At 31.9% G+C, this 22,727-nt stretch overlaps 1 protein-coding gene and 1 long non-coding RNA gene across 2 annotated transcripts; one reads left to right on the top strand and one right to left on the bottom strand.

Moving 5' to 3' along the window:
• Positions 1–631: 631 nt before the first annotated feature.
• Positions 632–6,352, top strand: LOC143058964 (uncharacterized). Its single transcript, XR_012973309.1, has 4 exons — positions 632–872; positions 3,694–3,776; positions 5,145–5,238; positions 6,059–6,352. It is a non-coding gene; the product is annotated as an uncharacterized LOC143058964 (long non-coding RNA).
• A 4,152-nt stretch (positions 6,353–10,504) lies between these two features.
• Positions 10,505–21,067, bottom strand: LOC143059648 (uncharacterized). Its single transcript, XM_076233171.1, has 5 exons — positions 20,939–21,067; positions 15,743–15,864; positions 14,163–14,423; positions 12,487–12,586; positions 10,505–11,261 (listed from the first exon to the last, which is right to left on the bottom strand). The coding sequence occupies exons 1-4, from the start codon at positions 21,010–21,012 to the stop codon at positions 12,513–12,515; spliced, it is 531 nt and encodes a 176-aa protein (XP_076089286.1). The 5' UTR covers positions 21,013–21,067; the 3' UTR covers positions 10,505–11,261; positions 12,487–12,512.
• Positions 21,068–22,727: the final 1,660 nt, after the last annotated feature.

Here is a 22,727-nt window from a genome sequence, read left to right as displayed (position 1 = left end):
ATATATACTCAAACTTGACAGTGTACATGTACATGAACATAAACAAAACATAACACAAACAAACATAAGCATGAATGCATGTAATTAAACACATAATTTATTTAACTTTTCATATATATTAGATTTTGCTGTTGCTTCTTTAACATGTTTTGAGACTATATATATTCACTGAAAAACAGATATAATTTGTTTATATCATGTATTTTAATTTCATGGTTATTTATTTTTAGGTCTGATGTTTTGACATAAAATTACGTAAATCGTTTGTGTTTATCATTAAATGTTGTCATGTCACTACAAATGTACTTCAATCTTGATGGCAATTGAACAAACACTTATAATTAAAGTTCGAACCAATCACAGAAACACTTACAATTGGTTGATATTTGATGGCAATCGACTGTCTTGGGAGTTAACTTATTAGCAAGGAAGTACAATTTTTAATTATATCTATAACACAAGTGATGAATAGGGTGCAACTCTATAACGCCTAGTCAATAAGACAATCAATGATGCATTTGTTGAACCAACGCCCACCATGTACTGTTAAATTACAACATAATTACAATATTCGGATGTTCGCACTTCAAATGATCACTATAAAGGTATAGGCTTGTGTCCATAGTCGTACAGTTTTCCACTGTTCAGTTGTACACAGTTTTCAAATATGTCTGCTATGCACAGTGTTGTTTGGCTTTTCTACTGCTCGATGTCTTTCGCAATTTGGGCTGCTGACGGAAAAACAAACGTACAGATTCCTTTACTGAATAATAAAGCTACAGCTCCTCTGTATGCTGAATTTAATATGTCGAATTTGAATCAACGACTGAGAGAGATTTTTAACAAGGAAGTCATACAGAATACAGTTAATGGTAAGTGTTTGAGAAAACGTCTAGTACTGTGAATTCATTTATATTCGTTGGATATCAAATTTCGTGGATTTCGTGGGTACAGGAGAACCAATAATTGTGATGTTCAACGAATAATCTTCTTCTGAAGGAAAGCATGCAGACTTTGAATTTTAAACTTACTTTTATTAGTTAATTTTGAATTTTTATTAGCAAATATTTTTGAAGTTTAACATTTTTTTATTGGTACAGATTCAATATCTCCTTAATAACTAGCCGAAGGACGCCTCCGGATGTGGGAGTTTCTTGCCGCATTGATATTTTTATTAATTTTATCATGCCCATTATTTATACATTTTATTGTTTATCAATGCTATATTTCTAAAATCTGTTTGATTTAGAAGTTTTTAACATGGGCGTATATATTTTTTTGGTAATACTTATATATGTGAATAGATATATGTTGTAACGCGCTTAGGGCAATTTTAATATTATATAATGCGCTGTTATGAATACTGTATAATAATAATAACAATAATAATGATAATGATGAATATTCACGAATAGGCAATTTTTCTTTAAACCACGAAAATTGGTATCCACGAAAATGAATGAATTCACAGTATATAGATAAACTCATCATAGATACTAGGACTAAATTTTGTATATACGCCAGACGCGCGTTTCGTCTACAAAAGACTCATCAGTGACACTCGAGTCCAAAAAAGTCAACAAGGCCAAATAAAGTATAAAGTTGAAGAGCATCGAGGACCAAAATTCCTAAAAGTTTTGCCAAATACAACTAAGGTAATCTATGCATGAGGTAGAAAAGCCTTAATATTTCAAAAAAAGGCAAAATGTTGTAACAGTTGAAAACAAAAATGAATTTCCTTTTAGTGTGTGCGCATGTTCTTTTTTTACTTTTCTCTATTAGAAATGGTAGAGGGAACCAGGTTTAAAAGCCTACAATTGAGTTAAAATGTTAGACCAAACAATAATGTTGGCAAAAGTTAGGTGCATTTAGTTTAAAATGAAATCCACATAGCTTAATAATTCGATCAGAGGTTAGTTTTAACAAGGTGTATAGTTTGACAAACTTTGTAGATGCAAGTGTAAGCATGTACGTCCATCGATGCAAGTGAATAAATCGAATGTTACTTGTTGAGTATATTATAGTTTATATATGGGTGTAAGAGGTAGGTCGATACAAGAAAGTACGTCAATGTGGGTATATGCAGATAATACCTTATTAAGTATAAACACGTTATAGATCCGGACTGATAAGTAGATCGATAACCGTTATTGAAAGCAAACAACTGCTAGATTAAATAGCGGTAAATTTTGAAAATGAATAGGACCTCAGACATACATAAATACACAGGAATATGACTATTGACTATAAACACAATAAGCAGCACATTTTGATTTAAAATATGAAACTTTGAATACGCAAGATGCTTTGAAGCAAATTAAATTTTGAAAAACGTAATAGCCTCAAAGATACATGGTTAGTTATACATTACTTTTTAGAAATGTAGCTATTATAAAGATCAAATATTGTCCTGGTTTTTTGTAAAGCATGCAAATAACAACAGGTTTGCAACATTTGTTTTTGTGTCATGTTCTATGTCTCTAATTATTAAATCTACCTATAAAAACAATGTTTGAAATCATCATTTTCTGCCATAATTGCTAAAGCATTAGTAAAGAAACACTATTAGATCAATGTGAAGAATAAAAAGATGTGGTTTTATTTTGATTATAATGATGAGATGTTTTTGCCAAATTTATTTCTTTTACTTATGCATACATAATTCGTCTAAAAGCTGTTACCATCAATTGCCAGATTGATAATTTCAATTGTTTAGCCTAAGTAAATGTTTTTTTTTTTCTACCTATTTGTTGGTGTTACCTTAGCTACTCACCACTTCAAATTAATCATGTATATCTATTGTATAGTCATTTTATATAATTAACTGTTAGCAAAACAATGTATTATTCTTGATAATAATGATGTTTTTGTCCCAGACGGATAACCCTGGCCTCACATCTTTTTGAGACTTTTGGTCCTCGGCGATCTTCAACTTTGTAGTTGTTACGGCTTTCAAACTTTTTTACATCTGAACATTTTTTGTGTGAACGTAGCGCGCGTCTGGCGTTAACAAATATTTTTTAACCTGTTACCTTTTGAAGGCTTTTATTCATTTGTTTCTCTTTCCTATATGTTGTCCCATTTACCTGTTTATATATTGTAACCCTGTCGTGTATTGTTGTCATTTAAATGTTATAATTAACACTGCCATTCAAGAAGGAGGTTTGGCATGCCACAAAACCAGGTTCATCCACCATTTTTGTCATAAAATACCCTGTACCAAGTCAGGAAAATGACCGTTGTTACATTAACATTTGTTTCTATGTGTGTTCCCTGTTTGTGTTGTGTTTCTGTTGTTCCTTTGTTCTCCTCTTATATTTGATAGGTTCCCTCAGTTTAAGTTTGTAACCCGGATTTTTTTTTCTTTATTGATTTATGAATTTTGAACAGTGGCATACTACATGTACTGTTGCCTTGACTTAGCTGTATTTGGCAAAACGTTTAGGATTTTTTTATCTTTGATGCTGTTCAACATATTAATTAGGCCTTTTTAACATTTTTTTATTCGGGCGTCACTTATGAGTCTTCTATAGTCAAAACGGGCGTCCGGCGTAAATATCAAATTTCAATCCTTGTGTCTATGAAGAGGTTATTTACATGTACATATTGTAATAAAAGATATGAATTATGAATTTACATGATATGAAGTTATGAAGTTATAAATCTTTCGTATCTTTTTTTTATGTTAAACAGTGAGCTGCGAAGAACCATACGAGAAGATAGGGAAAGGTTGTTATTCTATCAAGGATGACAACGTATCTGGTGATGCAGCATTTGTATGTATTACTTAGATAGAAAACCTTTCAGAAAAAAAGTACGGGAACACAAGGCTATATATGCAAAAAGATTGGTATATTTGTCAATGAGACAACTATCCACAAGAGATCAGATGACACAGAAATTAACAGCTGTAAATCACCGTACGGCCTCCAACATTGAGCAAAGTCCATACCGGATATTCAGCTATAAAAGGCCCCTAAATGACAAATGAATAGATGTTCTTAGCTGTATATGACAAAACTTTAAAAATTTGTTGGTCCTCAATGCTCTTAAACTTCGAACTTTTTCACTTTGGTAGATTCGAGCGTCATTGATGAACCTTTTGTAAACGAAACGCGTGCTGAAAATCATATATTTTAATCCTGGTATTCATGATGAGATATTTTAGTAAAAAATACTGAAAATAAGAGGAAAATCACGCAAAAGCTAAACAATATTACATAAGCTAGCTTTATAAGCGTGAATTTAGCGGGTAGCCACATATAAGTATCATGTAATTAAGTGTTTTGATAAAATGTTCATGGTGATTTTCCCATAAAAAAATATGTCAACTTTAAAATCTTTGATTTTTCAATGCTTTACTATGAAATGGTTTACTATTTGTTTTGTTTTGGCTTTCGATTTTTTTTCCATCTGAAAGTCACTGTATAGTCTTGTATGGACTAAACGGGCGTCTGGAGTATTAAATGTTAAACTTGGTACCTTTTTGTTAGCATTCGTGTGTTTTGTTGTGCTACATGTTCTCCCATTTAATTGTAATGTAGTCTTGTCATGTAGTGTTGTCATGTAGTCTTGCCATTGTTATGTCATAGTTAACATTGTCATAAAAGTAGGAGGTTTGGCATGGCAAAAAAAAACCAGGTTTAACCCACCATTTTTTCTTAAACTGTCCTGTATTAAGCCAGGAAAATGGCCATTGTTGTATTATAGTTCGTTTCTGTGTGTTTGTTGTGTTGTAGTTCTCCTCTCATATTTCATGTGTTCTCCTCAGTTTTAGTTTGTAACCCGTATTTGCTTTTTTTCCCAATCGATTTATAAATTTCGAACCACGGTAAACTACTGTTACTTTATCAATTATATTTGTTTTCCCTTTATACCTGATTTTGATATACTCATACATTGTAGTCAATATATTGGAATTGTTTTAGACTGTCATATAATTCAGGGGTTTTGCAAGCTATGAAACCATGTTTATTCTAACATTTTCTACATAAGGAAATGCATGTTCTGAATCAGGAATATAACAGCTGTTTTCTATTCGTTTGACGTGTTTGCACTTTGATTTTGCCGTTTTATAAAAGGACTTTGCGTTTTGAATTTTCTATGGATGTATTTTTGTCATTTTACTTTTACTTATATCACAGGCGAGCTGTACAGACCCTGGTGCTTACCTTGCTAACTTCGAAACTATTGAAGAAGCCATGATCATGAAATTGTTCCTTCAGAAGCGGAATTCAGGTAATTATCTCTCAAAATATTTGCAGAAATTATTGTTTGCTTACAATTCAAGAATTATCGATGGGAAACTTTACTGTCGTTTTGATTATGAAGACAATCTTATTAATTTTGTTTAACATTCATAAGAACAAAACCTGTGCTAATTTTACTGTACCAGATATAATATAAAATAAGGAAATGACTTAAAATTCTATGTTAGACACCTTTTTATTCATTTTCAAATTGCGATGAACATTTTTGACAATTTAATGTCTCCCCAGTAATGCTCGAGGACAAAATATTAACAATAGGTACAAACACTGAGGAGCTTACCAAACTAAAAAATACTTAATAACTTATAATAAGGATGCTTAAAAAAATCAGAACTATGTTAATAAAAATATACTCGTGGATGTTTAAAATCTTACGACAAAATAATTCAGTATCTGTATTGTTAATACAAAACTCTAGCAGACGGTTACAGTCTGATAAACTTCACAAACGTATGTTCTGGCTCATCCACATTCAAACATATCTGCGTGTATAAGCCCACAATATTGGTTTGTAATGTTTAGTGTGACAATATTTTCAAAAAATTTTCCTTTCTCAGTACTGTAGTGTAAAATGAAACATTATTGCTAAAAGTTAAAGGTATACGTGTCCGTTGTCAATAAAATCAACAATGAGGTTTTACATGTTTTAGTAGTTTTATTTTAAATGTTTTTGTTGCTACTTTTGATCTCTTCCAAACGCTCCGATTGATTAACAAAGCACCAATGATTACATTCTATCAAAATGCATGCGTCATTGAATATTTATTATGAAGATGATTTCCTTATAGGTATACATTACTACGTTGGTGGACGTAATATCAATAGATACCTACCAAATGGCGATTGGAGATGGATTAAACATGGTAAAGCCACAAAGATGACTTATTTTGCCTTTGCCTTTAATCGGGGACCCGATGGTAAAACTGATCGTGAAAACGACTGCATGTTCTTCTACGCTAGAGATAGATACAAGTTCTATGATCATGGATGTGACCAAGGAGATTACCTTGGAGGTTATATTTGTGAAATTTGACATGTGTTATTTTAATTTTTTTTTTAGATATAAATGAATAGCAAAAAAATGAAATTATATTTTCATTTGTTTTTTTTTTTTCTCCAGAAAATGAGAATCTGTTCAACGTACATGATATAAAAAAGTATCAAAAGGCCTTGATTGCGATACTAAGTTGATTGTTTTATTGCGTGTCTATTTTTTCAGTTATTCGAATTGCTAAAGGGGAAATTCTTTACTAGTTACAAACATACATACATTAATTGTAGGATCATCTAAGATATGTGCAAAAGTCGGTACTAAATTATAATCCTGGTACCTTTGATAACTATTTACACCAATGGGTCGATGCCACTGCTAGTGGACGTTTCGTCCCCGAGGGTATCACCAGCCCAGTAGTCAACACTTCTGTGTTGACATGAATATCAATAATTTGGTCATTTTTATAAATTTTCTGTTTACAAAACTTTGAATTTTCGAAAAACTTAGGATTTTCTTATCCCAGGTATAGATTACCTTAGCCATATTTGGCACAACTTTTTGCAATTTTGGATCCTTAATGCTCTTCAACTTTGTACTTGTTTGGCATTATAAATATTTTGATTTGAGTGTCACTGATGAGTCTTATGTAGACGAAACGCGCGTCTGGCGTACTAAATTATAATCCTGGTACCTTTGATAACTATCATACATTTATGTATTGTGGAAGTCTGATTTAGTATGCAAGTGGTTTATACATGATGGCATTTTACTTCCATATTGAACAACGATAGGTATTAAGTGTTTTAAGCTTACAATTTAAGATATTGTTCTTCAAATCTATCTCCATCATTTATAAAAGTAAGAATTGAACTTGTTTTCTCATTTGAACTCGTATTTTCTTGGATTAATATGAGTTTCATTGTTTGAAATAATACTTCAATGTTATATTTGTATTTTCTGCATATTGTAAGTTAACAAGCCACATGATAGTAACGATACGATATATCTCTTAGTTAATGTATGTAATATAATTTCTTTTTATACTTGAGCAAATACAAAATAATATATATTATCGTTTTAAAAAATGTGCTATTGTTTACAGATGCACTACAGTGAAAACAAAGATCAACCAATACAGCATAATGAGGCTGAAAATCCTTTTTGTCGGTAACTCCATATGCTCACTTCTACCGTTTGTCTAATAAATCAAGGTTCTACAAAAGTAAATCACGCATTAACCAATATTCCAACTGACTCCATTTTCGGAAAACAACATCAGTAATAATCATAAACCGTTAGCTATTTTTTTATTTCTTTAACTGCAGAAGCAAATATAATGAAACTATGCTATGGCTTCTGAAGCTACACAAAATAACTCACGAATATAGATTTGTTTCGTCTTCAATCCGTTGCTTCATTACTAAATTGTCTATTCTACTTACTAATACGTTAAGTAAAATCATAAACCTAATACTACATTTTTAAATTAAGGCCTTTGGAAAAGAGCAATTAATTATTTTTGGAGTGTAAAAAATTCTTTAGAAGAACTTGATAAATTGCAGGCTCATATTGATGATTTTGAATCTGCTCAAAATTTTTAATTGTCTACCTCATATACCACTTTGCATCATATTCTAAACAGAAAAACATCATGCATCTAAGTATATGGACATTAAAAAACGCAGAATTTTGTTTATTTTCTTTTGTTACATCTTCTGACATCAGACACGAACTTTTCTTGAACTGAATTTAAATATGTGTATTCTTATGCGTTTACTTTACTACATTGGCTAGAGGTATAAACATCATAAACATATTTAACTCTGCTGCATTTTTGCGCCTGTCCGAAGTCCTGACTCCCTGGCCTTTGTTAGTCTTGTATTTTATTTTTAATTTTAGTTTCTTGTGTACAATTTGGAGTTTAGTATGGCGTTCATAATCAATGCACTAGAATATATATTTTTAAGGCCATATAAAGGACGCCTCCGGGTACGGGAACTTCTCGCTGCATTGAAGACCTGTTGGTGCGTCTTCTGATATTGTCTGTTCTATGGCCGGGTTGTTGTCTCTGACACATTCCCCATTTCCATTCTCAATTTTACATATGTTTAAACTATCTTTTTTAAGTACCAACACACAAACGAATTATGTCAATTGGACATGCTTTGTTACTATAACTGCCCTTAGATATTTATTAGATAACACTTTTGTTCGCTTTGGAGATTCCGTATATCGACAAGCTTTCGGAATTCAAATGGGGACTAACTGTTCACCAATTATTGCGGACCTCTTTCTGTTATTGTTAGTTACAATTTATGACTAAAATTAGCAAAGACCTATCGAAAGAACGTCACATACATAAGTTGACAATACATTTAGATATTTGGAAGACATATTGGCTCTCAATAATTACGTCTACTGTATGATTACTAAAAAAAAATATCCTGTTGAACTAGTTTTAAGTAAGGTGAATACAATCAATACGCCCTGCCTTGTCATTTCCTTTCCTAGATCTTGATATCTTTATCACTAACGGGAAACTTAATACCGAAATTCATGATAAAAGAGATGATTTTTCATTTCTTGCGGTTAATTATTAATTTTTAGGTGGTAACGTTCCCTTGTCACGATCTTATGGTGTGTTTTTTTATTTTATTTTAACTTGTACGATTTGGTCGTGTATGTAACAACGTATCAGATTTAAGCAAGAGAAATTTATGTAGTACTGAAAAATTATTACACCAGGGTTTTCGATAACACAAACTAGTCAAAATATTAACTTGCAGAAATCTTATACGTTCGGGCATTTCTGATCCAATATTTTTACGGTAATTTTCTTAACAAAGGACAAACATGTCGGCATTCACCTCAAAAGCTAACAAAACCTTTAAACAGTCGAATTCAGAAAGGTTATAGTTACGATACGGTTGTCAGGTCATTCAAGATTTCATAGTTTGGCTTATAGGGTCTTTTCATCGGAAATAAACATATTTATTCTGATACCAGTTATTGGCAAGATACGGGTTATGTTCTCATATATTGTATGATGGTATAATATTTAATCACTAACAAGAGGGATTTTGCTTGATATTCACATGATTCATATGATGAGGTCATACTATTTTAATCAGTTTAATTGAGGTCTGGAGCTGGCATGTTAGTCCTTTATGAATTGATGTATTACTGTCATTTTATTTAGATTCTTTTGTTTCCTATTCTAACATCAGACTTGGACTTGTATTGAACTGAGTTTTACTGTGCGTATTTTGGTGTGTTTTTTTTACATAACCTAGAAGTATAAAAGGTGATTTTGATCTCAAAAAACATGTTCAACCTCGCTGCATTTAGTGCCTATTCCAAGTCAGGACCCTCTTGCCTTTGTTATTTTTTTGTATGATATTTAAATATAGTTTCTTTTATATATATTTCAGAGTTTAGTACACAGGCAATATTTTCCAACGTGATTTTAACATTAGAAGCACATGATATTCATGTTGTCCACACAACATGAGTAGAACGTGAAACGAGCAGAAACGTTATGAGCACAACGTAAACAAAACGATGGGCACACGTGATATTCACGTTGTGTATATTGCCACATGATATTAACGTGATAATACAACCTGATATTCACGTTAAATATATACCTCGTGATATTAACGTTAAATATATAACACGTAATATAAACGTGATAATACAAAGGACATTTATGTGAAGCATCCATTTAGAAAAATGAAATATTGTCTTTTTTTGTTCTTGGTCATCTCTATTTGAAGATGCTTCTCTGGTTCTTTATCTTAAAAGTAGGGTAAAGTGAGTTAAAAATCAATATATTGTCTTGTAGGTTATAACTGATTATCACCTCCTTCATATGCATGTTTAATGAACCTGTTATCATCCTGAATATGTATGTAATATTTGCAACTGGATGTTAAGCGTAACTATTTATTACAATATATTTTAATCCAAATCTTATTTCAATTTGAAAGGAAGTCGATTTCGAAAATGTACCACAAATTATACATAATCAATTCTGCTGGAGATTCGGGGATGCAGACCACAGCTTGTTCTTGTTTGTGAACTAATTTATACAGAGATGATGGATGCAAAATGTAACAGCGCTATAAAATATCTAAGTAAATGAAAACCAAAAACTGAAAACAATATATAATTTAATCAACAAAGTACAACTTTTGTCATTATATGCCAAATGTAACTAGAAATGGAGCTTTCAATGACATCAAATTACCCGTATTACCCGGATGGTTGGAAAGCTTGGCTTGTCTTGGTTGGACTGAATATCAGTCCTCTGAGGATTCAAAATAAGAATCTAAAACGAGTTCTATAAAATATATAAGTTTCTCACAGAAGGTAACCAACCATTTTGCGACGATGCAAATATTAAACTTAAGAATATAAAAAAATTATCTTTAACTAATGAATTCAAATACCAAAAAGCCATGCAATTTAATAAATATATACTTAATAAACTTCTTGCAAATTATTAAATGAAGAAGTATGAAATTTATAGTTTAATCACGGGAAATAACAATGACATAATAATCCTAACGGCCACATTACAATGCTCATTCTTACAGAGTTATGTCCCTCGTAGGTTTATCATGATTTAAAAATAATCAGCTTATGACTAAAAAACTTAAAATTCAATTATATTTATATTTAAGAATATTGTAAACAGTTCACATTTGAAAGTCACTGAAATAACAACTAATAATAATTGAATGTTCTATCTCTCAAGTGCATTTTTTCAAAAGTCTAAGAATAATATTGACATGAAAATACATTGGTGTATTAGTAGTCTGATCATCTTAGTTGCACTTATACAGGATTGGTAACGCTCATATTCAATATAGGAAAAACGATCCTAAGATTTAATTGACTGGATAAAGCCACTCGAGGTTTAATTTTTGGTTCAGTCTAGGTGGCAGATTTGTCGAGAGCTCTGGACACAGTACAAGCAATATTGTCTAGATATCCTGAAAAAAGAAACTTTTGTTTACTCTAACGAATTTGTACATTTAACAAATTGAATGTTGTTGTGATATTTAGTGTAAGTATGAATATATTGTAATGTGTGTTTTCAGCCATGCTTCACCTTTCACTTGTGAGTCATTGAATGGATCTGTCGTAGATTTGTCACTTGCAAAAACATATTTACCCTAAATCCTAATAGTATGAGTACTAAATGTATATACATAGGGGCACATGAAAAGTATTTTTTTATTGTGTTTGAGCCATACTTTGAACGACAATGATTACTTTTTACACATTGTGACTTGGCTATCACACCACTTCTTCTCATTTCTGTGTAACTTGTATATGAATTTGCGAGTATCTACTTTTGCGGAAATAAACTTGAAAATAAAAACACCGCTGTAAAAAGTATAGAGTTCTTGAGATTATAAAATAGGATTATATTACTTGTTTGTGCTCACAATGACAAAAAAATCACAAAAAGAAGAATCATTGGTAACTCGTATCTACCCTGATGGCATTAGATAATAATCTTACAAAATGCAATTTTAATTTGGTGCAATACATAAACTTGAGAAAGCTGTCAGTTGCTATTAAAATCCAAGCTGATTTTTAAAAGTCACAGACATGTTCAAAAGGTATTATCTAAATTAATTTGTCTGAATGAACTTCTTTTGTATTCTGAATGACTGAACCTTACAGAAATAAACCAAACTACCAATTGAAAGAACTTGGCAAAATTTTGAAAACTCAATATATAAATGCGCTTAGTTAGAACAAAACCAGTTTAGACCAGGAAAGACTATATTTGAAGGTCACGTCTGATCATGTCCCCGAGGCAATATTCGAAACAGGCTGAGCATTTGTGGAGAAACATACAGATTATACCAATATAACCTACTACACAATCAGACTTATTAAATAAATTACAAACCATGGTCAGCTATAGTTGATACGAAAATAAGGAGATGTGGTATAATTGCAAATAAGACAACTTTCCACCAAAGTTTAAATAACGTGGATGACAGCAATTGTAAGTTAATGTATGGACTTCAACAATATGAAACCCATACCGTATGGTAGGTACTACTTAAATTATGTTCTGTCTTTTCAATTAATGTCAGTATAAAATACGGCGTTTCCAGATTCTGGGAACTTAGAAATTAATATAACAATTCTTAAAGTGTATGTATTGATGTATGCACACATGTAAAGCATACTACTTACAGTGTTAGATAAAAATACAGTTATAATTATCGTGTTTCTGTTTTGTCGATTTCACCCAGGCATACTGCATTCGTAATCTGCATTTTCTGTTCATTGAAAACTAAAATATATTTAAACACATAAGATTGCTAAAATAAAAGATGTTTACTTTTTTTTTTCTTCGTTTCATTGTTAACTTATATGCAATTTATTTTCGAAAAAACGAATGTTTACTGCATCAATTTAGATTGGTTATTTAATATGCATGACAAGATCATATCTTATATGATCATGAATTATGTAATCATTACTTTAAAGTGATGTAGTTACATGAAGAACTAATTTCCAGGATGCAATAATAGATTTGATAAAGATTTTTGAAAATAAAAAAAAAATGGAAAAAATGATTATCCTTTTTTAATAAATAGACAGAAATCATACTCACAATTTTCTGTGACTGGACTTAAGGTGGTACCCAACACTTTAACTATAATTAATTTGGCTCGTTTAATTTTCTTCAAATTTTGACAAAGTATTTACTTTGACCCTTTTACAAAAATATTAAAATTCAAAAAATTTTAACCAACCGTTTTATCAGAAAAATTACACTTGTTATATAGCAGTTTGACAAACACTTATTTTGATCATCGAAAAGCTTAATATTCCCTTAACAACACAACGTAATTAAAACGTTTAGATGATTTTACAGAGTTATCTCTTTGTAGTGTTAGGTATCACCTTAAAATTGTATTTTCCATACCTACCTTAACTAAAACCATATCTTTAAACACAGATAAACTTTCAAAATTAAAAGCAATGCGAACATTAATGTAATACATTTACATATACTGTAAATTCAGAAATTATAGCGATCAATTATTATTGCAATTTTGTCTCTTTAGACTTTAAATTATTGCAATAATAACGACAAACACAGCAATAATTTCTGCATTTACAGTATTGAAAATGGGTATTTTCTAAATTTTCTAAATGTGAATGAATCTTTAAACAAATATCCATTATTTAACGTCTAACTATGTAATTTTGTGTATATACAAAACGATTGTGACATTTATGAACGGCAAAACTGACGAGGGAATAATACAGTTTCAAACATGTTATCAATATACAACTTTTCAGGGATGCTATTTTAATATTAATTTGATATTATAAATAACTGCTAATTCCAATAATAGGTATCATGCGAAGACAAACTTGAATCTTCAATTGAATTTTCTGGATTAGTTGTAATTGAAGCAAATTAAATTACATATGTCAAAGCATTATCTAGATGTTGATTATACTCATATGCTAGGAAGCGGTAACATCAAGCAGTTCCAACATTCTCAGAAAATAGAAAGTTACATATGTATATAAGTGTGTTCACACAACACTATTAACACGTTAGACAAATCAAATAATGAAGTATGTAAAGACAACTGTTTGTTTGCATTATAAAAATCCTCAAAATTAAAAACTTATATCTTAATCTACAATGTATCTAATCATGTTTTTATATAAAAATCGTTCTATTGCAGATGATATTACATATGAAGTCAACTGTAAAATATATGTTTAAAGTTACAAGTATTTCGGAGCAAATGGTACGTACCAATTATATAATTAATTAGCAATCCATTGCGTTAAAAACACATTCAAGTGTTAAAAGAAAAGAAAATGCTGAATAACATACTAACTTGTTTCACTGTAAATAAATACACCATAAATTTGTTCTTTGTCTGTGTATGTGATATTCGCTGTAACTGTTGATGATACTGTGACCTTTAGTATTTGATTGCCATTTGAACAGTATATTATGTTATGATATGCATGTATGCCTCTATTTGTATTGGCAGTATTCGTCATGAAAACTTGTGATACGGCAGTTACTTTAACATCTGAAGACATCAAATCACCAGTTATATATTCCATCCAATAAATGTGTCCTTCATTAAAATCTGATATGAAAATTGTTTTATCAAAATTAATTTCAAGCATTCGCAAAAAAATGAACTTGTATCATTGTCTATGTTTATTAATTAAAGGTTACTAATTGTTATCTACATTTTTTAGTTGAAAGAATATATATTGATCGTCCACAAGACAACGACTTTATTACATCTATTGGTGTGTGTATGTGTGTCACATGCTCTCATAAAGACTTATACCCTGAATTAAGCGATCATCTCAGAACATGAATCTATTATCACAAATATTGTTTTTTTTTTATTTTGGCGTTTTAACAACGCCACGCCAAACACCACTTTTTGACTATTTCGTTGCGACCAGTTTTTTTATTGGTGGAAGAAGCCGGAGTGCCCGTAAAAACAACCGACCTTCGATAGGCAAGTTGACAATCCTAGTCAATTAGGAATTAGGTCGAGTGCACCCGCACCAGCGGGGTTCGAACTCCCAACAGTAATGTTGATCGGCTAGTGATCACAGTAGTAACTCCTTAAACAACTCGGGCAAATTCGGCCCCTAATGATAAAAAGGACGATTTTAATTTTGAAATTATAAATGCCTCATACCTTATCAGCAATATATCATTTTAACCTAAATATGAGATACATATTTCCCAACTAATTCGGCATTCACACGAGGTTGCAGTTGCTCTTCAGACTTTGTGAGCAATAACTAGTATCTGAGCATAAGGATACTAACTCATGGTTATGTTAAAATACACCTCGTCCTTTATCGAAATTAACTTCAAGATACCAAGACTTGTTTATTATTATTCAGTATCAACATAAAAGATTATACGTTATGGTCTTGAAGTATAGATTCTAGACACTGACGTTGTTTGTAATCATAAGTATGTGTTATATAGCTTTGTATACCAGTCTTTTTATATTTTTAACATACATCAACATGTAATTGCACCTATTGCATGTCACATATGTGTAACCTTTGTGTTTATTGTCTGCTGAAAATAACTTTCAAATTGTAAGCATGTTTACTCATTAAAAACAATCACGTTTCGAACTTTATATTAAACAAAACTAGTTCTTTCCGGTGGTGGTATTTTTTTGTAAAGCGTCTGCAAACGGCTTGGCACCGATATCGTCAAGATAACTGTTTATCGCGTCTGCCAAGTTTATATGTTTTCACCATGTAAGCTGTTGATTTTAACCTTGATTAACAGAGAAACATTACCATTTGACTAATTTAAACACTTAACGTATCAAAGTGGTACATGTAGTAGTATTATTAGAAAAAATAGGTGTTAAAAGTAATAATAGTGGAAGTTGCAGTAGTATTTAAATTATGATCATACCTATACTCAAACCAGATACTGTTTGTGTATGCACATCTGTAAAAGTCTGTTTTTCAGTCCCATTTATTCTTGCTCGCCGTATAACGTTGTGTGAGGTGTCAATTATACTGTAATATATCCATCTGTAATGTAAATGGTGAAATTACTTGGACATTTTCATGAAAGAGGAACATCTATATAAAGCAATTCTTACTTTTAAAAAATGCAAAACAAAAGATTTTTGATCCGAAATTTCTATCTATTAAGGCTATATAAGACGTTTCACGGTACTTTTGTTATCTTTTTTATTCCTATCAGGTTTTGTCTAATGCTTAGTCCGTTTCTGTGGGTGTTACATTTTGATTTTGTGTCGTTGTTCTCCTCTTGTAATTAATGCGTTTCCCTCAGTTTTAGTTTGTTACCCCAATTTTGTTTTTTTTGTCCATAGATTTGATAGCTCATATTAGGTAGTTTGCCAAAATTTAATCAGAATACTTATTTGTTTTCTTTGGATTGGGAGACCTAAAAAATAACAATGCAAAGGTAAGTTGAAAGTTCGAGTCAGCCAAAACTATACAAAATATCTCGAAAAGGGGCGAAAGATACCCGAGGGACAATCGTTAAACTAACAAATCGAAAATAAACAGACAACGCCATGTCAAAAAAAATAAAAAGACAAACAGACAAATAATAGTACACAAGATAGAAAACTAAAGTCTAAGCAACAAGAACCCCATTAAAACCTGGGGGTGATCACAGGTGCTCCGGGGGGTTAGCAGATTCTGTTCCACATGTGGTACTCGCCGTGTTGCTCCTGTTATAACAAATCTGGTTAATAATAATACGAATGGAAATGGGACTGAATATTAAAATACGACTTTTTGATAAATATTCCTAAAGTAATGAACTAAGAGGAGTTCTTGCTTGGACACACACTCCATAATCTAGTATAATACAAGAGCATAAACATGAAGCACGGGGAGGCACTCTACTGTTTCCACACGGCACTAAAAACAAACTGTGTAAGAAATAAAATGTAGAATGGAAAGGGGGCATATGTCAACGCGACGACAACCCAACCATAGAGCAGACAACATCTGAAGGCCACCATTGGACTTCACTGTAGCAAGAAACTTCCGCACCCGGAAGCGTCCTTCAGCTGGCCCCTAAACACATATGTATACTAGTTCAGTGATAATGGACGTCATACTTAACTCCAAATTACACACAAAAAACTTAAATAAAAATTACTACACGACTAACAAAAGCCAGATGCTTCTGACTTGGGACAACCGCAATTTCTGCAGGGTTGAACATGTTTTTTCAGATATCAACCCTCCCCTATACCTCTAGCCAATGTATGAAAAACAAACGCACAACAATACGCATAGTAAAACTCGGTTTGAGAGAAGTCTGAGTCAGTTGTCAGAATAAGATAAGATAAGATATGAAACTAAACAAAATAAACAAAACTGATTGAAAGCTGATAAAGTGTTTACGTATTTCTATAAAATCGGAATAGTTTAACTCGGTAGTTCATATTCGCGGACTGCAGTTATGACATAAAGAAAATATCATCTGTGAAACGGTGATGCCATAACACTCGACCATCTCCGTCTGTAGAATTAACATAGGGATAATTTCAACTTCACGATTTGGAACACTTGGTTTAATAGCTTCCTTGTGAGCATCAACCCTCTGTTAAGGAAATGATGATATGATTACAAGCCCGGGGATATCGTATCTATTCGGAGATAAATACGTATGATTTGTTGAATATTGTTATATTAATCGAAAAGGAGCTCAATGACTTATGAGTAATTTAATCTTATTTTCTTTTTTAACTATTGCTCATCCAACATAAAGTATCAATTTTAATTTCTTGATATTTTTAATTTCACCTAAGTTCATTCTTAAGTGAATTCATCTACATTTTATTATATACAGAGAAGATAACATACGTGTAGAATCTGTTTGGCTTTTGATTTTGTCTTCCTGCTTTCCATTGGCTGATGATTTAACCCTGGCGAATCGTTTTGAGCAGAACCTTTCTTTTAATATTAATCATTAAATCGTATTTCTCTAAAGTCGTAATAGAGATTTCCAATAAAATGACACACGCACGTAACTCGACGTACGGACGTAATGGGACGGGTTATTGCCAACCATAAATTTGATTGAATACGTCTCTCTAGTTTAAACAAAGTGTTCCAAGACTTTAAAAATCCCACACTTGAATGATCGTTCATATGTTGTTGTTTTTTTATTATGACGAAACATGATAGAAATAATGCATTTTGATTGATCACGTGGTTTTCCGGATTCTTGCTTTTATTTTACTGACATAAAATCATGTAACAAACGTTTCGTATACCTAGTATCAGTATCAAATTATCTTTGATTATTCAATATACTTTGCAGATGAACGCCCACTTATACGCTTTTCTGTCTTTCTTTATAGTGTACCAATCTTTTTATTACATTTGTTTCGGGGAAAACATTTAAAAGGATATTTTTCTGACAATTTCGAAAATATCGAAAGCATATTTTTTCAGAATCTATTCTTAGAAAGGTTGAAAATTCATATTATTATCGCTTCCATTTACATTACAAACAAAAGTTGTTTTTTTTCATTTATTACACAATGCATTGATAAAGAAATCCCGCTATATGTAAAAGTTTTTTTTTTGAGAATTAAGGTGCGTTCGATTATGGATTGTAATGTATTCTTTATCGGATATGCTATTGGAGTCCAAATACAAAAGACAATTTCAGGGAATATATTTAATATCTCTTGAGGTGAACTAACTAGGAGAATTTTATCCATTTATTGTTAAAGAACTAAAATGGGTGACTGAATTCATTTTAAAGGGGAAATAATCATTATATTAACGGAATGTGTAAGGTAAGTAACATTGAACAACATAGCATAATAAGATTTTGTTATCGGATGCAAATCCAAGATGCATCATAAAATAGGAAGCTAGATACGGGTATTTGTTTAAGTAACATACAAAGTGTAAATTGAAAACAACTGATCCGAACAAGGGGTCATAGCTGCGTTTTTTAAACGAACTTACTTTTGGTGAGCAAGGTTTTGAACAGACACGCAGCATTCCTACATTTTATGAAGTACTCTTCAACCCTTTTTAATATAAACAAGACTTAATAAAGTTCTCCATGGTATTACATGTATCATCTATACATGCTGACAAAAGTTAAATTAATAAAGTGTAAAGACATAGTAGATCTTAAATTTAGTGTTCCCTAATGTCATGAATGTGTAAAAAAAAACCAACATTTTAGAGGAGATCATACATATGATTTTGTCGATCAGGAACATATCTTAATTCTAATACCGAATCAAATACTGAAAACTAGGCCTTTAAAAAGAAGTGTAATTGGAATCGTTTGATTAAATGCGCGCTAGAAATATATTTTAATGATAGAATTCCAACAATTCTGAATTTTCATAGGCAGTATGATTTTTCCATTGATTAAACACAGGTGAGACTTTAACTGCCAGGATTCAAATCATTTGCCTCACCAGAAATAAAATTCAAGTTACGCTACTGTCGACTTATTGACATTTGGCTGCTTAACGTGCAGTGGCAAATATTTTATGCACCATTAACGTGTAGAGAGCGAGACATTATATATAAAAGAGGCATCGGATTCAACTTCCGTAGTCTGACCGGACGGGACTGCGTACATGTTCATCCCGCACATCTAACGGACTTCCAACATTGGCAATGGTTCAACTGCTAAACGGAACAAGAGCAACAGTGACCATAGTTCTATTCCCTTGATATCTCTGAGAGGTTAGTGTCGAGAAGTTGCGACCAAGAGAGACAGTTATTAAACGCCAACTATTTTAGAAAAACATAATTTAAGAAGATTGACGTTATATTACACCTACGTTTGTGCGGGCTCTTCCTACCCATGCATCATACTAATTAAAGACAAGAATTATCTGATTCAGTAAAGTGTAATCATAATTGTTCTATAGATGCGTCCTCATAAATTCATTTGTTAAAATTCTACGGAAAGGTGATACAGATTGATCAGTGATCTGATTTTTCTTTTGCCAAAGTAGCTTGAAATAATTATAGAATTATGCTAAAAAGAAGAAGAGGCAAGTCGTATACACTTTTTATATTCCGGCGTGTTTGAACCTCTTCCCTTAATCTTATAGCTTAAAAATGTGAATATGATCACTCTCCATATTTCATTATTTTCATTTGTTCAAACTTAATTTTGATTCCTGAGCTTTTCGAATTCACAGTTTAAGAGATAAATATATGGGCCAATTGAAATAATAAAGTAATGATCGGTGTGTTTTCTTACCGTTTACTGAACTAATTACTAGTTTTCTCTTTAATGTCGTTTTCTATGAAATTACTGCAAATTTGATAACAAAATATGTAAAAAAAAATAGTACATTGTGCTAGTTTTTTAAATAATATTTATTCCAACAAAGTGTGTGTATTCAACGAGTCAAAACTTCATACAGTTTATTGTCCCCTTCGCCAACCTTCACTGCATTAGGCCGAGATACGGTCAAATGTGTCGGTTATGTCGAGCAATGTCATTTTATTGGAAATCTTTACTGAGTCACAGAGCATACGAGTTTTGTGTCAAAGTGCGAAACTACACAAAGATGCAAGCAGTATTCATAGTAAAATACAGGGCGGTTTGTACGTTTTTTTATCATTGTCATTATAAAAAGATGTATCATTAAGTACAATCGAAATACAATGTTGAAAGCAATTTTTCAAAACACTATTTCCATGTTAACTATTATTAAATGAAATGCCACACATAGATGTAAAATGCATGTCTTTTGTGAGGATGACACAATTAATATAAAAAAGAAGATGGGATATTATTGCCAATGAAACAACTTCCCTTGTTTCTTTGTTGTAATTGTTTTTCAAGAAATAAACGCTCTTTTTATGGCCAAGAGATGTGTTTTTTAAGTGTTCACCACATGTTTTATGTTATTACAAGTAGAGAAAATATTACGGTCATTTCTTTACAATTTGATTCTAAATTATATTTTAAACCGGTGAATTCATGAAAAAACGTTGATGACGTCACGTTCACATGACAATATTATGTCTATGAGCTGATAAACAAACCAACGTCAGCCAATCAGAAGACGCGTTACATCCATAATTAAATAATTAAATTATAATTTTCTATATGTCGACATACCTGTTAATAACATCTAATGTTAAAGCAAACATTGGATAATCCTGTAATATTAACAATTGATTTGATCCATCCATGTTACACTGATAAAGCTTTCCTGTATATCGTTCTATCCAATACAAATGGCTGTATAATGGGTCAATTTCTATACCTATAGGGTTATTTGCCATTGTCACATTTTCTATCTGGTACGCATAGTTTGATGGATAACGAAATCTTAAAAAATAAAATCGCAAAAACAAATTGTTATCAGTATCGTTACTCGTTTATATATAATGAAAAAGTCTTAAAGGGTACAACATGACCAAAACAAGAGTAAAATCATGATCAAATATTTCGAATAACTTATATTAGATAGGTGCGACATCTACCAGAGTGACATTCATTCAAACTTATAAGTCGAAATAAACTGACTACGTCATGGTTAAAAAATACAACATGAAAAGACAGCGACTAAGCTTAAAGAACCCCTCTAAAACTGAGATGAGTTCATCAGCAGATCCTGCTTCACACGAGACATCCATCGTGTTGCTCATGCAAGTTTAATTGCGTAGGTCACATTCTTGAAAAGGGGACATGATTGCAGTTATGACATTATATACATATACGGAATCATCTGTTAATCAGATGTTCCGAAATGGTCAACCAAATCGTGATGACATCCGTACAATTAACAAAATGAAGATTTCAACTTAACCATTTGGAACTATTATGAGCATCACACATCTCTCTATAAAATCATCATAGGAATGGGGCCGCTGTAATGTTGCTACATAGAAATCGGAAGTTCAAACTTGAAAGATGAAATCATCTCTTGTCTTAGGGAGGGATAAATCCTACTTTGTAAAGGATCACTCTGATTCGAACAAAAAATTCTCTGAAACTGATATTATCAAGATGCTTGATTTCTTGATTGACAACATATTTGTTACGTTCGGAGGACGTGTTTTTCAACAGACTGTCGGCATTCCAATGGGAACAAACTGTGCCCCTCTACTTGCCGACTTGTTTCTTTATTATTATGAGGCTGACTTCATGCAGGAACTTCTTAGGAAGAAAGATAAGAAGTTAGCACTATCCTTTAACTCTACGTTTCGCTATATAGATAAGGTTCTTTCACTAAATAATTCAAAATTTGGTGACTATGTGGAACGCATCTATCCAATCGAGCTAGAGATAAAGGATACTACAGATACAGTTAAGTCGGTCTCATATCTTGACTTACATCTAGAAATTGACAATGAGGGTCGGTTGAAAACAAAACTTTACGACAAAAGAGATGATTTCAGCTTTCCAATTGTGAACTTTCCATTTCTAAGTAGCAACATTCCAGCAGCACCTGCATACGGGGTATATATCTTCCAATTGATACGATATTCCCGTGCTTGTATTTCCTATCATGATTTTCTTGATAGAGGTTTGCTGCTCACAAGGAAGCTATTAAACCAAGAGTTCCAAATGATGAAGTTGAAATCATCCCTTCGTAAATTTTACGGACGCCATCACGAGTTGGTTGACCGTTATGGAATAACCGTATCACAAATGATATCGGATATGTTCCTTACGTCGTAACTACAATCCCCTTCCCTTTCCTGAATGAGACCTCCGAATTAGACTATTTACCGGATTTGTTATCACTTAAGTAACACGACGGGTGTCGCATGTGGAGCAGGATCTGCTCACCCTTCCGGAGCACCTGAGATCACCCCTAGTTTTTGGTGGGGTTCGTGTTGTTTATTCTTTAGTTTTCTATGTTGTGTCATGTGTACTATTGTTTTTCTGTTTGTCTTTT

Source organism: Mytilus galloprovincialis, chromosome 14, assembly GCF_965363235.1.
Source record: "Mytilus galloprovincialis chromosome 14, xbMytGall1.hap1.1, whole genome shotgun sequence".
Taxonomy (NCBI): domain Eukaryota; kingdom Metazoa; phylum Mollusca; class Bivalvia; order Mytilida; family Mytilidae; genus Mytilus; species Mytilus galloprovincialis.
The sequence above is the reverse complement of the archived record's forward strand: the minus strand, read 5'-3'. Positions and strand labels throughout refer to the sequence as shown.

Bases quoted from the DNA above. Each gene is read 5' to 3' on its own strand.
- LOC143059648 (XM_076233171.1), bottom strand. From the start codon at position 21,012: ATGGATGGATCAAATCAATTGTTAATATTACAGGATTATCCAATGTTT. The intron at 15,865-20,938 runs GTATGTCGACAT...TTTACATTACAG, and splicing joins ACATTAGATGTTATTAACAG to ATGGATATATTACAGTATAA. The intron at 12,587-14,162 runs GTTAGTATGTTA...AATATATTTTAG, and splicing joins ATTTATTTACAGTGAAACAA to TTTTCAATGAACAGAAAATG.